The sequence below is a fragment of the Macaca nemestrina genome, chromosome 3 (genome assembly GCF_043159975.1).
Source record: "Macaca nemestrina isolate mMacNem1 chromosome 3, mMacNem.hap1, whole genome shotgun sequence".
NCBI lineage: Eukaryota > Metazoa > Chordata > Mammalia > Primates > Cercopithecidae > Macaca > Macaca nemestrina.
Genome location: NC_092127.1, coordinates 43,227,183 through 43,242,993, shown reverse-complemented (window position 1 = coordinate 43,242,993; position 15,811 = coordinate 43,227,183). Strand labels below are relative to the sequence as shown.

The following is a 15,811-nucleotide window of genomic DNA, read 5'->3' as shown; positions in this document are numbered from 1 at the left end:
CAGGCATGAGCCACCATGCCCAGACTGCATATACTTCTGATAGGAATTAAAAATGGCATAACTTTTCTGAAAATTAATGTGGTAATACATATCAAGGACTATATAATTCATATTCTTGGACCCCAGAATTTTATGACTAGGAATTTATCCTAAAGATATAAAAAGTGATTGTAAATATTTATACACAAAATTGATCATCACAATGTTATTTATTAGAGCAAAATCTGGAAACAAATGTCCAAAAATAGGAGAATCATTTAAAAAGTTAAAATCTAATTGGAGTGTTATGAGCTATTAAATACCCTGTTGATGAGAATGCAGGTGTACAGAATCTCTCCCCTACTTTATCAATAGGTGTATAAATTGGCATAACCTATAGAGAGCACAACCTGGCAATTCATTCCTTCATTTAAGTAATACTTACTGAGCACCTGGTACCATTCTAGGTACTTGGAATATCTGTTACAACTTAAACTACATATATCATTTGACCTAGCAATTCCACTTCTAGGAATTTATCCTTCACATATGTTTCCAAATATAGGAAATAATATATTTTTAGGTTATCCTTTGCAACATGTTTGTAATAGCAAAACCTTGTAAATTAACTAAATGTTCATCAATAGAGGACAACAAAAAAACATCATGACACAACCATACAACAGAATACTATTTGGTGTACAAAAAAAATGGGGTTCTTTATGTGTTTAGATGAAACAATGTACAAGATACGTTTTTTAAGTAAAATAAGTTAAGGTGCCAAACAGTATGAAATACAATCTGTAGGGGGGTAGAATACACATGTGTATGTTTCACATGGAATATCTCTGGAAAGGTACACAGAAATTGTTAACATTGTCTGTCTCCAGAGAAGAAAACTGGATAGTTGGTGGAAGAGTGAAAAAAAAAGACTTACACATATCTTTATACCTTTTAATTCTGAACTATGTGAATAAATCATATGTTCATAAAAGTAAATAAAATAAACATTTTTGTTATAATATAGAAAGAAAATTTAAATAATATTAAATTATGTTAAAAGTAGATAATGTTACATGAAAAGAATAGGGTAAGATTACATGTGTATATGTGTATGGGTCCACAATATGGGTATAAACATACTTACATTCCCATACAATTTTATTTTTAAAATATTATGCATATAAAACATATTTTTTAAAAAGGACTAAAAAATGGATGTTAATAGTTAATAGTAGTTATTTTTAATCTTTCTAATCTTTCTACAATAAGTAAATACCACTTTTATTACAAAAGAAACAAGTTATAAAAACTAAAATGTGCTTAGAAAATACTGCCGACCTAATAAATGACAATTAGAAATTGCCACTGCATCGGGATGATGATACTGTAAAGAACCGAGCAAAATGAGTCACAACAACCAACCATGTTGGCTCATAAGGGGCCTCTTAACAATAGGGAAGTGCTTCTAAGAAAGATTTTCAAGACTTTCACAAAATCCCAGAGTCATATATTTTTACATATCTTCTTCATACAACCATAAAGATAAAACAAGATAATAACAGAAAAGAACAAGCAAGTAAACCCTGTAAATCCTAAAATAGTTATTATTTCATACATACCCATGTAGAATTTTGGGCCACATAGTCAAATAAGTGCCATCATGAATAATCAAAAAGTTGGCTCTGCATCATAGTTTGTTTATTCACATGTAATATAGGTCAAAATTCATTAAAATAAACTTAAGAAGACACTCCACATCATGTACTGATTGTACCAGAGTCTCACTGACAGCATCAAGCATTGCTTAAAACCAGGGCTCTGATTGGGACACAGAAATATTTTCATTAGACACCGATTTCTCTTGTAACCCTTTATCTGACCATTTCATTCATTTGCTGAGAGTCAGGCTCATAGCTCTGGGCTTGAAACAAACAGCATAAGTCTAAAGTTTAGAGTTTGCTATATTTGCTTTTCTGCTAATAGGATAAAAAATAATAATTTTTACAGAAAAATAAAGAAAAACTTGCATCGTCTGCCCTACTCAGGACCTTTTTTCAGCCCCTGAGTCTCCTGCTCACATTTGTTTCTATCCCCAGCACCATGCCTTGTAGCCATAAGCACTTAATTGATATTTGTTTAAACAAATTCACCCTGCCACAGTTGGCTAAGAGACAAATCCTCCGAAACTAAAGGTTTGAAGTGAACTAAATATGAATTTTAAATGTGACCATATTTCACTTCAATACAACAAAATTTCAAAAAACTAGAAATTAATAGTCATAAAACTGAAGACTAAGCATTGCATTAGTACAGCGTCCTTTATAATTTTAACGAATTAGTAAAATAAATTTTAGAATACATGTCATTAAATCAATGTATGAGTCATACAAGAAATGTTCAATATAAATCAAACTTGAATGGGACCAACACAAATGCTTCCAAATAAACTCAAATCAATAATAATTCACTGTCTCCCATGTGCAAAAACGAACTATTTTAGGACCTAATAAAATATACAAATCGCAATCCCCACCAAAATGAATTTAGGATTACTAACTAGTAAACAAATATGACTGCTACCTCCTAAGTTACAAGTTACCCATGAAATTAGCAGGGTTTAGAAGTGGTTTAATATTACACAATGATACAATCTAGGACATCTTAAGTTAAATGGCTTTTGAAAATGACTTAATGTTGTATTCGTTTGAAAAGGGCTTTTCATGGAAGAAATGGCTCTGATTGCTGCTTAGATACCACGATAAAGCACGAGATAACGGCATTTCATTAGATCCAAATTAGCTGGATGACTCTGAAGGTTTCTTAGGTGCTTACAAAAGAAGTCAGTCCTTAGAGAAATGCTGACAGCTGTGACATTCTTCCTTCTTCAACTCCTTCATCCCATAAAGTTATCTGCTTCACAGAATCGCATTAAGAAGCTAAGGAGTGAGAGAAATCAAGTCGCTTTCTGGATTTCCCATGGCACAAGTAACAGCTGTAGCCATTAAGCAGCCACCAGGGGACACAGAGCAACGTCCCAAGTAAAGGACTTGGGTTAGAAAGCTGCTCCATAAAGAGCATTAGCCAAGGTCAGCAGGAAGACCTCCAAACAAGACCAGTCCAACATTATGGTAGTGGCAAATATCTTTCTGTATCACTGTGCCCCACATTTGAGAACCAATATTAGAACTCATATGTTGACAGAACAAAAGTCTGTGCCCTGTAAGTAGTAATCATGGTCCTCTCATATCAATATTGTTTACCAAAATTGGAATTTGACATACTGGGAAATCTCATCCCGTGTCAGTTATTTTCAGAAGAGCAAGTAATCACAGAAAATATTTACAATTCTTGAGACATAATTTATCAGTTATAGACACTACACAATGATCCTATGTATATGAAAAAATACCCCAATGAGGCCAGGCATGGTGGCCCACGCCTGTAATTGCAACACTTTGGGAGGCTGAAGTGGGTGAATTATTTGAGGTCAGGAGGTTGAGACCAGCCTGGGCAATGTAGTGAAACCCCACCTCTATTAAAAATACAAAAATTAGCCAGGCGTGGTGGTGGGTGCCTGTAGTCCCAGCTATTTGGGAGGCTGAGGCAGGAGAATCACTTGAACCCAGGAGGTGGAGGTTGCAGTGAGCCAAGATGGCACTACTGCCCTCCAGCCTGGGCAACAGAGTGAGATTCTGTCTCAAAAAAAAAAAAAAAAAAAAAAAAAAACCCAATGAAAAGATTTATACCAACCTGATGGCTACAGAATACATAAATTTAGTAAAGTCATATTTTTTCCATGTTGCTACTAGGGTGGTCTAAGAAGGAAATAACTAAATTTAGTCTTCATTCAAATTACACTTAAATAAAGGTAAGACATGATGCTGGACCAGAATTTTAATTTTTAAAGCCATTTCCAAAAACAAAAAAAACCTTCTTATAGTGAGATATTCCCATCTACATAAGAACAGGATGTTAGAATGATAGTTTTATGTAATTTCTTCAAGAGCAAATGGGTATTTTCTCCTCTCTCATTTTCTTCCATTGTAAGTCAAAAGAGAATCATAAATTCTACTCTTCCTCTCTCACAAGTAAATGTAAAAATGTCTGGATTTCTTTACTTCCAAGAGAATCTCATGTTCGGTGAAACCTGAATCAGTAAATAACATTACATATATATGGGTATGCTGTGTGTGTGTGGATCTCTGTGTGTGTATATATATACACACACACATACGTGTCAAATGAAAAACACCAATATTTCTCTTAAGACATCTATTAATATTTAATAGATATGCTAAGGAACAATAAGCTTTTCTAAATAAAAATTAAGTTATGACAAATTAAGCATTATTTGAATAGCATGAGTCCTGGGAACCAAAGATGATCCACAAAAGTTATGGAAACCAAACTGAACATCAACAGCTCAAATGTGCCCAGGCATAGTAGGTACCACTGTAGTTACCACCATAAGCTGAGGTAGAACTAAAGTAAAAGCTTCAGTTCAACTGTCATATTAAAAACACACTCATTATAACCACATCCTCAGGACCCATGCTGCTCAACTGTACAGCTTTTATAATGCATGTATGCAGGAATGAAACACAAGTCCTTTGCTGACCAAGTTATCTTCTGCTACAGTGAATCCTTCAGATTATAGCTATAAATAGCTTTACCAAAGGACTCTGAAATTTAAGGTAAGTACAAATTAAATTTTTCTCCCTGCTTTTCATGTATCCCATAAATGACAGTACCTCTGTTTTCAATGACAGTCCACTGTTAAAGAATATTGTTGCAACAGCAATGTAGGATACAGTTATTTCTGGCTTCAGTGGTCCTAAAAAGAGAAAAATGAGTTATTGTTAGAAAAGAATTTCAATAGATAACTTGGCACAAAAGAAGAATCTATTTGTTCACGCCTGTAATCCCAACACTTTAGGAGGCCGAGGCAAGTAGATCACTTGAGGCCAGGAGTTCAAGACCAGCCTGGCCAACATGGCAAAACCCAGTCTCTGCTAAAAATACAAAAATTAGCCTGACATGGTGATGCATGCCTGTAATCCCAGCTCCTTGGGAGGCTGAGTGGGAGGATTACCTGAGCCCAGGAGGCAGAGGTTGCAGTGAGACGAGATCACACCATTGCACTACAGCCTGGGCAACAAAGCAAGACTCTGTCTCAAAATAATAATAATAATAATAATCTACTGAAGGACAACAAATGGTAGTTTAGATATCAGTGTCACCCCTAGTGTCCTACTGTCCCAACAGAGGTAAGCATTTGTGTGATACAGCCTAACTCCAGAGAGCATTTTCCAGAGGGCAAGGACCATGGCTGTCTTGCTCAGCACAGTATATTCAGACCAGAAGAATAAAGCAGCACACAGGAGAGCACATAAGCAACATCCCTCAATACAGGTCCTAATTATATCTATCGTGGTATCAGCGCTTATATAACAATCAAAATACCCCCGAACCCAAAGAAGAGTATCAATGGAAGAGGTTCCCTTCTATTTAGCAAATATTATTTCATTTCTTCTAGGATACCAGAAACAAAAGCTTGTAATCACACACGTATTCAGTTCTGCCCAAGAGTATTCATTCTACAAATACTTATTAAGAACTTGCCATGTGAATGAGATAATGCATATAAAGTACTCAATAATATATTGCTATGACTGTAATTATTATTAAATTATGCTAGGCCCTAGAGATACATGGTGACCCAGCCAGGCTTGATCCCTGCCTTCCAGGAAATCCTCTCTGGAGTTAGGATGGCAGCATTCAAATGTGTTAACACTGTGAGAACAATAGTTAAAAGTATCATTTGTGAGTTGATATGAGTATCATTTGTGACACGTCCACAATTGGCTTGAAGACCTAATGTGCTAACAAAGAACAACATTCTTTCAAAAAATGCAGTCCTGAGAAAATGACATTTTATACCTGTATACCAATGGTTCTCCAGCAGTGGCAATCTTGCCCTCCATGGACATTTGACAATGTTTAGAAATGTTTTTTGGTTGTCATAACTTGGGGGATAGGATGTGCTACTAACGTCTAGTGGGTAGAGATCAAGAATTCTATTAAACATCTTGGAAGGCATAGACCAGCCCCTCCAACAACAAAAATTATCATGTTCAAAATGTCAATGTGCCAAAGCTGAGAAATCTTAGTATATGGCAACATTTAAAAAAATCTAAGATCATCTCATATATGCCATTCTATTCAGTCCTCTTGTACTAGATTGAATAGTGTCCCCCACTCCCAAAATTCATGCCCACCCAGAACCTGTGAATGTGACATTTTTGGACATAGGGTCTTTGCAGATGTAATAAAGTTAAGATGAGGTCTTATTGGATTAGGAGGATCATTAATCCAATAACCGGTATTCTTAAAAGATGGAAATTTGGACACAGACACATGCACAGGGAAGACAGCCATGTGGTGACAGAGCTGGAGAGTGGAGTTATATTGCCACAATCCAAGGAATGGCTGGCAACCACCACAAGCTAGAAGATGCAAAGGATTCTTTCCCAGATGTCCTTTGGAGAACATCTTGACCTCAGACTTCTGGCCTCTAGAACTATGAGAGAATAAATTTCTGTTGTATTGAGCCACCTGGTTCATGGTAATTAGTTGTGGCAGCCCTAAGAAACTAATACACTCACTTAGGCAAAAGAACAAGACAACAATCATCGCTCCTCCATAGCCTGAAACTCTCTACTTGCTCGATATATGGACAGAAGACCAAGCTCAGGAAAAAACAACACATATATATAATATAATATAAATATGTTATAAATATTATATAACATAATATATAATAATAAAGTCTTCATATATTTAACATAACATGTAATATATTATGTATATAACATATTTTATATATTATGTTATATATATTAGATATATAATGTTATATACATAATATATAATATACATAATATTTCAAGGCCCCTCTGAGAAAGAATATATATTATACATAATATATAATAATATATTATACATAATATATATCATAATATATATTATTATTTAACATAATATATAAAATTTTATACATAGAGAGAGAGAGGACCTACTATGTCTTAGGCATTTGTAGTACAACAATGAATAAAAGAAACAAAGATTTCCTCAAACGCTGTAATAAATTATGTAATATGCCTGGCATTTACACAAATCATTTTGCTGAGATCTGAGAAAAGGGAGGGAAAGGGAGAAGGCAAGTGCAAAAGGCATTACATTTGGGGGCAGTGGAGGCTGTTCCAAAACTTTTACATAGAGGTACATTATCTTTACACTTGTGAGTGAATCTGTCTCAGCAGCGCACACAAGCAATATTTCTTCAGCAGCTAAGCAGGGTGATTCAGGAGCAGATTTTAAAGTCAAGGAATCTGGCTTGCTTGAGAAGTAGAAGTTTCCCAGAAATTTTAAATACCCGGTCTCCAATAGTTCCTCTTCCCTAAGCTAGCTACCTTAACCTAGAGAGAATCACCTGGCATCAAGCTTCAGTATCTTCAACTGTAAAAGAAGCATGTTGGCTTAAAACACTTTAAATGTTACCCTCTCACTCTTAACATTCTATTGTAATTAAACAAAGGAATGAATTATCCTACATTAAAGACATAAGGACTAGTGAAAATGGGAAACGGCATTTCTATGATACAATAATGTACCAAAATGTTAATAAGCAGTCTATGGAACACATAAGTTTGCAGAATCTATCTCATACATGCCACTGCAGAAAAGCCCCACGGAAATGATTCAGCATTCAACACCTTTCTTCCCACAGAATATTTGGGAATGTAAGGTAAAAGATATTTTGCCAAATTTAGCCCCTGCAGATTTAAAGTTAAAGATCATACATCCTCTGTAGTTTCATCTCAAAACTGAGCAAATAAGAGATCTAACACCAGAAGCGATACCTAGTTAAGTGTGCATTGCAGATCATGCAAAGGTACTCTAAGTCTTACTATTCATTTAGCTCCGGGGATGGGGGGGGTCTTCATTTGACAGACCTGATCTTCACAAGAGTTTCCCAAAAGTTCACAGAGCAGCGGTGTTAAAGAAGAAACTATTACCATCAATCAGAGGGAGAAACCACCAGGAATAACTGCTTTATTCTCATAGTTACATATTCTACACATTTTGTTCTTAGTTGAATACAAAAGAACAAAATTTTAAAACAAACAAAAAAGCCTTCATCTCCACAATTTTGGTTTAAATAATTGCTTTTAAAATGTTCCCGGAAGCTACTTCTAAACAGAGTAATTGGGTGGAGGTTAAGGGGAGAAGGGACCACTACTGTTCTCCTGAGAGATCATTTCATTCACTTCCATCATGTTTTAACAAAAAGATACAAATAACTTTAAATATCCTCCTGAGTGCTTCCTACTATGAAAGATTGTGCCTGTTCACCTCGGTCCTTATTTGCTCCGGTTGCATGAGTTAGGTATTAAACCTGTCAATAAGCTTGGAAACTGACAAACAAGGTCAAAAAGACAAGCGAATTGAATAAATTCAATTAATGTTTATGAAAAGTAGGACAAGATTGTCTAAAGGTATAGGGGGGTGGGGCATAAAAAAACCTAGTATTTCTAATGTTCCCACCAGTGCCCATCACCTCCAGTACAAAACTCCCACTATTCAGAGATCTAAGTATGCTTTCAGTCCATCTACATTTCCTTGCCAAAGCACACACTACATTACACATAGTCTAACAGTCTGTATCTGTTAGACTGCTAGTATAGCAACTGAATCCCGGCAGCACACGGAAGTAGTGCCCTGTAATGAAAGAGTGCAACGTGTCAGTCGGCTTGGGAGTTTCTGGAGTGCCAGCAACTACAGCAAATCATCACTCTTCAACATGTGGGCCATAAAATCTGAGTTGGGGGCGGTGGTGTCCCTTTTTCTTGTTTTTCCTCCACTTTTTTTTTTTTAATGTGGGGGCGGGGAGGACTCGAAAGTAGATTCGATAATGACGTCCACTCCAGGATAGATACTGAACTCAGCAACCTAGACTCTCTTGGGATAGGATGCTACTTTGAAGGCAAGAGGAGTAAGTTTCATTCTCTGTAACCTCACTTCTTAACACTGAGGATAGTCATTGTCTACGGAAAAGGCTACCTGCGCTCAAATTCCTTTGCCCAGTTCCTAATTACAAGTTCCCTCTGGGATTGGTAAATTAGAAAATCAGCAAAAGGGCCAAAAGCTGGTCAATGCCCCTAAAATTGGCAAGCGTTTGCAATGAGGGTTGCCCCACCTTTCCAAGACTAACAAATTAGTTCTGAAGTGGGAGCCGCGGTGGAGCCGGCAGAGGTGCAGCACTTACCCCCATTCACCCCTATGGACGGCTCCAGTTTAGCTCCGGCGATCGCCAGCACTATTCCGACCATGAACCAGTCTTTCCTCATTCTCTCCAGCAGCCTCATATTTGTTAGGGTGGGTGGGTTTTGTTTATTTGTTTGGCTTTTTTTCTTTTCAAGCTCCGATCACCTAATCCCTGGAGCGTCTCCACACTTTCCTTGGTCCCTCCAGACATGCAGCAGAGCAAGTCAAATTGCCAGTTGTAAACTAAAGACCTGGGGGTTGCTCCGGCGGCTTTGAGGAAGGTTGGGAGTAGTAGTATCCAGTGACAGGAAAGTCTCACTGAGCGCCGCCATCACTACCACGCGCCTTCGAATACATGCGCACAAACGCCCCCAGCGCCTCCGGCCGCGGGCTCGCAGGTGCAGATGCTTTGAAAGGAAGAACTTGGACCAGGCCGACAAACGTGGGCAATCGGGCAAGGGAGACTGGCGGCCGGATGGGGCTAACAAACCCACCGCTGCCGAGACCTGCGGAACTTTCTAAATGACAAAGGGTCGGGGAGAGCGTCGTAAGGCGCCACAGCCAGCAAGACTTCACTGATTGTCCTTCTCTAACAAACCTTTAGGCACAGCCACCCACGTTTCTGGAGCATATCTCCATGGAGAGCCTCTCTTTTGCTGTGCCATGACTCCGCGGGCAGGGCTGACGTGTGTTTGGGGCAAGGGATTTCTCCGTTGAAGCTGCGACAGCGGGATGCAAGCCTGGAGACGCGCTTCTTCGAGACATTACGGCGCTTCCACGACGCCAGCGCTGACGTGTGCGCGGGCGGGAGGGGAGGCCACTGGATCTGCGAGTTCCCAGCCTCAGCTGCAGGAGTTAGAGGTGTCCGCGCGGGAAAGTGGCTCGCTGGTGGGCGGGGAGCCTTACTCCTGGCGGTGGGTTGAAAATCCGGCGCCGGGCAGACGCCCACGTTTGCTGAACCCCGGCTTGCCGGTGTTGGCTGCAACCCAAGGAAGGTGGGCCGGACATCGCCAGGTTGCTCGCCTGCGGGTGGGCATTTGGCCCGGATCCCCTTCCCTCCGCGGCCCACACCTGTCTCCGGGACTGGGGAGGACTGCAGGGATCGGGGCAGATTTGCCTTTGCGGGCGAGAGTGAGAGCTCAAGTCTTCCCACCAACCAAGCTACTCGCGGGCGGAGTGGGGTCTGCGCTGGCAAGCCCCTGGGCGTGCGGGTGCCCACTCTGGCTCGACCCCAGGCCTGACCTACCCAAGCCACAGGAAAACTCTGGGAAGACGGTCGGGGATTCCAAAGCCGAGGTGGTGGGGGATTGAGTCTGAGAGGTTGGGGAGTCCTACCTTCCCTTGCCACGAGTGCTAGTTCTGTCTTCCAGTTTCTTCCTTGAAATGTCTTGTAGCAACCAGTGACATTGATGGTTTCATGAATGGACTTCCTACCGGTAGACCCTGCAAGAGCATGAACTCCTCTGTATCATTCATCCAGATGAAGAAAGAAAGAAAAAAGTATGTGACGTTTTCAAATAACCTGGCACCTGCCACTTTAATGGTTAAAAATAGAACTTAAGGTTTGGAAGAGATTGTTTCGTGATGCCAGACTTTAATTCTGAATTTATTCAAAGCTGGAAAGACACTCGTCGTGTCATTTCCTCTATTTAATTCAGCTTTGTCTTGATGGCACGACTTCCAGAAACTAAGCCACTTTAAGAGTTGTGCTCCCAGTTGTAGGTTACACAGTACCAAGTGTCATCTAATTATACATCAGGCAACATGAAAAAAAATTAATTTCAAGATAAAAAGAACTTAACGGGGAGACATAGATGACATTAAACAGTTTACTCTGAAAAGAGACAGGTACATGAAATATGATAAAATTTGATGTTAATTGTCAGGCAGGCAGAAGATAAGTGAAGATAAATGAAAGATAGTTTACAACATAATTATTTTCTTATAGTAATTTCTTAGTAGGTTAAAGACTCATATGTCTCAGTCATTGAAGGCATAGCTTCATATTAAAACATCATTAAACATTAAGTTTACAGAAATTGAGCTGTTTTAACTTTACAGCTGTTCACAAAATATTTACTAAGACCTCTTTGATCTGTTTAGAGCAGAATCTAACTCAGAGATTTTTTTGTTTTGATTTTAATGGTACTTAAAGGAAAAGAATATAAGGTACTGTGAATTATATTCTCTTAAGGCCTGTGTTTGTTTGCTGTGAATGCTGAAACAAATACTCGAACTTGGATGCCTTCAAACAACAGAAATTTATTATCTCACTAGTTATGGAGGACAGAAGTCCAAAATCAAGATTTTGGCAGAGCCATACTCCCTCTGAAGGCTCTAGGGGAGAGTCCTTCCTTGCCTTTTCTAGTTTCTCGTGGTGCCTTCCTTGGCTGGTAGCTACAGTCCTCCAATCTCTGCCACTGCTTTCACATCACATTCTCCTCTGTATTTTTTTTCTAGTGGCCACATTCTTCCAGTCTCTGCATCCATCTTCACATTGCACCTCCTCTTCTGTGTACCTTTTATAAAGACACTTGTCATTGGATTTAGAGCCTACCCAGATAATCCAAAATGATCTCTCAAGATCCTTAACTCAATCACAGTAGTCCCCCCTTATTCTGGAAGGATATGTTCCAAGAACCTTAGGTAGATACCTGAAACTGCTGGTTGTACTGAACCCTATCTATATATGCTATGGTATTTTTTCCTATACATACATCCCTATGATAATTTTTGGTTTATATATTAGGCACAGTAGGAGATGAAAAAATAATTAATACAGTCAGGCATCGCTTAACCACCGGGTTACATTCTGAGAAATGCATGGTTAGACGATTTCATCATTATAGAAACATCATAGAGTGTATTTACACAAACCTACACAATATAGTGTACAACACACCTAGACTATATGGTATAGCCTGTTGCTCCTAGGCTGCAAACCTATACAGCATATTACTATACTGAATACTGTAGGCAGTTGCAACACAGTGGTATTTGTGTATCTAAACATATCTAAACACAGAAAAAGTATAGTAAAATTACAGTATAAGAGGGTTTTTTTAAATGGAGTCAGACGTGGTGGTGTGTGCCTCTAGTCCCAGCTACTTCGAGAGGGTGAGATGGGAGACTCACTTGAATCCAGGAGTTTGAGGCCAGTCTGAGTAACATAACAAGATTCCATTTCTTTAGAAAAAAACATGGTATACCTGTATAGAGCACTTACTATGAATGGAGCCTGTAGGACTGGAAGTTGCTCTAGGTGGGTCAGTGAATGAGTGGTGAATGAATGTTAAGGCCTAGGACGTTACACTATTGTAGACTTTATAACTACTATACTTGGGCTACATTTAATTTAACAGTAGTTTTTAAATTCAGTAATAAATCTTAACTTACTATGACTTTTAACTTTATAAACTTTTTAATTTTTTAACTTTTTGACTTTTGTTACAGCACTTAGCTTAAAACACATTGTATAACTGTCCAAAATATTTTCTTTATATTCTTATTCTATAACCTTTTTCTATTTACATTTTTGTTTTTACTTTTCTAAACTTTTTTAGAAAAACTAAGACACAGGTTTTGGCCTAGGCCTGCACATGGTCAGGACCATCAGTATCACTGTCTTCTACCTCCACATCTTGTCCCTGTAGAAGGTCTTTAGGAGCAGTAACCTCTATAGAGCTGTCATCTTATATGATAACAATGCCTTCTTCCAGAGTACCTCCTGAAGGACCTGCCTCAGTCTCTTTGGGAGATATTGCTCTTTTCAGAAATATGTCTATGGTGTTTTGCTTGATTTATTTTTTTCATCGTAGATTTGCATAAATAATGTATTGCATTATGACATTACAAATGACGACATTTTCACTAGATAATAGGAATTTTTCAGCTTCATTATAGTCCTTTTTTTTTTTTTTTTTTTTTTTTTTTTTTTAAGAAAACGGGTCTCACTCTGTTGCACAAGCCTGAGTGCAGTGGTGTGATCATAGTTCACTGCAGCCTTGAGCTCCTGGGCTCAAGCGATCCCGCGTCAGCTTCCCAAGTAGCTGGGACCACGGGCACACACCACCACACCTAGCAGCTTCATTATAGTCTTATGGGAGCACTGTCTTGACCAGAACATCGTATGTAGCACATGACTAATAAAATAGAACAATTAAGTTTAAAAAAATAGGGAGATTACTTGAACAAAAGCAGTGTGATACCACAGCAGTATCTGGTAACCAAGATGGCTACTAAGTGACTAAGGGCAGGTAGTGTCTACAACATGGATATGCTGGACAAAGGATGAATTTATGTCCTGGACAGTGCAAGATTTTATCACACTACTCAGAACAGCTTACAACCTAAAACTCATGAATTGTTTATTTCTGGAATTTTCCACTTAATAATTTTGGATTGTGGTTGATGCAGGTAACTGAATCATGGATAGCGAAACTGAAGATAAGAGGGGACTGTACATTTGTATATATGCTTTTCCAAATTAGGTAACTGTACTCTGTGGAATAGTGTCTCCCAAAGACTCATGTTTTCCTAGAACATCAGAATTGGACCTTAGTTAGCAATCAGGTCTTTGCAGATATAAATAAGATGAGGTTATGCTGGATTAAGGTGGATCCTAAATCCAGTGACTGGTATCCTTATAGGAATGTCATGTGGGGACACAGGAGAGACACAAAGAAGACAGCCCATGTGAAGATGGAAGCAGAGATTAGAGTGATGTATCAGCAAGCCAAGGAGCGCCAAGGATTTCCAGCAACCACTAGAAACTAGGAAAGAGGCATGGAATAGCTTTTTTTCTCAGTGCTTCTAGAGCAACAAACCCTGCTGACACCTCAATTTTAGACTTCTGGCCTTCTGAACTGTGAGAAAATAAGTGTTGGTTATCCTAAGCCATTCAGGTTGCAGAACTTTGTTATAGTACCCGGATAAATGAATACAGCAGCATTCACAGCTTCCAGGATTTTGATGTGAATTTGCCTTTGATGTGGCTGCCATTCACCCCACTATAAGACCCATCTCTACCTTCTCTCTCTTCCAATACTCTCTTCATTCACTCTTCTATCTCCTCGTTTTTTTCTGTCGTTTTTTTCTTTCCACTGCTTCTCACCTTAGTTTTTTTTCTTTACCTCTGCCATTTCACCAGTCACCATCCCAACCAAAATGGACAAATAAAAGTAAAATTCTTTAAAAGGCACACAATAAACTTTGCTTACTCAATAAATACTAAATTTGTTTATTGAACACATATTTAATTTTAATGTGCCCTTCACTGTATGCCAGGCATGTGTCAGATGCTGAGCATTCAATGGTGAGCCAAAAAAAAAAAAGACACAAAACTTTCCTTCATAGAGCTTATGATCTAGTGCAGGAAACAGATGCAAACAACTTGTGGTTTGTGGAAGGAAAATCGCAGGGTGTTGACAATAGTGTAGATTGGAGAAAGCAGGCATCCCTGATGTCTGAAAAGTGAAGAAACCTGAGTTGCTCAGCCAAGGAAGAACTTGACACTTCATGGAATTTAAAGACCAGTGTAACTAGACCAGTCAGTGAGGGGAGAGTGATAGGAGAAAGATGGAAACCTGGGTAGAGTGCAGACCCTATGAGACCTCTCATGTTGCAGTGAGGGATTTATTAAAAGCTAGAAAGTCACAGAAAGATTTTAAGCTACCAAGTGTCATTCTTGGTCTTGCTGAAAGGATTATCTTAGAAGCAGTCTCTGGACAAATAGTTCGGGAAGTGACTAAATCAATGGAGCTGAAAAAGGCAATTAGTATAAAAACTATTAAACAGGAAAAATAAACTACCGGTCACCTGTAGGGGAATAGAAAAGAAGTCGAGGAATAGGAACAGCTCCAGTCGCCAACTCCCAGCGCGAGCGACACAGAAGACCGGTGATTTCTGCATTTTCAACTGAGGTACTGGGTTCATCTCACTGGGGAGTGCCGGACGATCGGTGCTGGTCAGCTGCTGCAGCCCGACCAGCAAGAGGTGAAGCAGGGCGAGGCATTGCCTCACCTGGGAAGCGCAAGGGGGAAGGGAATCCCTTTTCCTAGCCAGGGGAACTGAGACACACAACACCTGGAAAATCGGGTAACTCCCACCCCAATACTGCGCTTTAAGCAAACAGGCACACCAGGAGATCATATCCCACACCTGGCCAGGAGGGTCCCACACCCACGGAGCCTCCCTCATTGCTAGCACAGCAGTCTGTGATCTACCGGCAAGGCAGCAGCCAGGCTGGGGGAGGGGCGCCAGCCATTGCTGAGGCTTAAGTAGGTAAACAAAGCCACTGGGAAGCTTGAACTGGGTGGAGCTCACAGTAGCTCAAGGAAACCTGCCTGTCTCTGTAGACTCCACCTCTGGGGACAGGGCACAGTAAACAATAACAAACGCAGCAGAAAACTCTGCAGACACAAACGACTCTGTCTGACAGCTTTGAAGAGAGCAGTGGATCTCCCAACACGGAGGCTGAGATCTGATAAGGGACAGACTCCCT

General features: G+C 39.3%; 1 protein-coding gene and 1 long non-coding RNA gene across 5 annotated transcripts in view; one reads left to right on the top strand and one right to left on the bottom strand.

Annotated features, from left to right (window-relative positions):
• Nucleotides 1–9,748, bottom strand: part of LOC105463432 (solute carrier family 10 member 7) — a 257,442-nt gene extending 247,694 nt beyond the window's left edge. The window contains exons 1-2 of one of the 4 annotated variants that reach the window (XM_071092956.1): nt 9,311–9,748; nt 4,734–4,816 (exon numbers count right to left, since the gene is read on the bottom strand). In XM_071092956.1, coding sequence (XP_070949057.1) covers nt 4,734–4,816; nt 9,311–9,410 — 183 coding nt within the window. In that variant the 5' untranslated portion in view covers nt 9,411–9,748. The remainder of the gene's footprint in view (nt 1–4,733; nt 4,817–9,310) is intronic. The other 3 variants (XM_011710508.2, XM_011710512.3, XM_011710511.2) reach the window with 3 other exon arrangements.
• Nucleotides 9,749–10,178: 430 nt separating this feature from the next.
• Nucleotides 10,179–15,527, top strand: LOC139362310 (uncharacterized). The gene is made up of 3 exons (XR_011620920.1): nt 10,179–10,304; nt 10,704–10,809; nt 13,959–15,527. It is a non-coding gene; the product is annotated as an uncharacterized lncRNA (long non-coding RNA).
• Nucleotides 15,528–15,811: the final 284 nt, after the last annotated feature.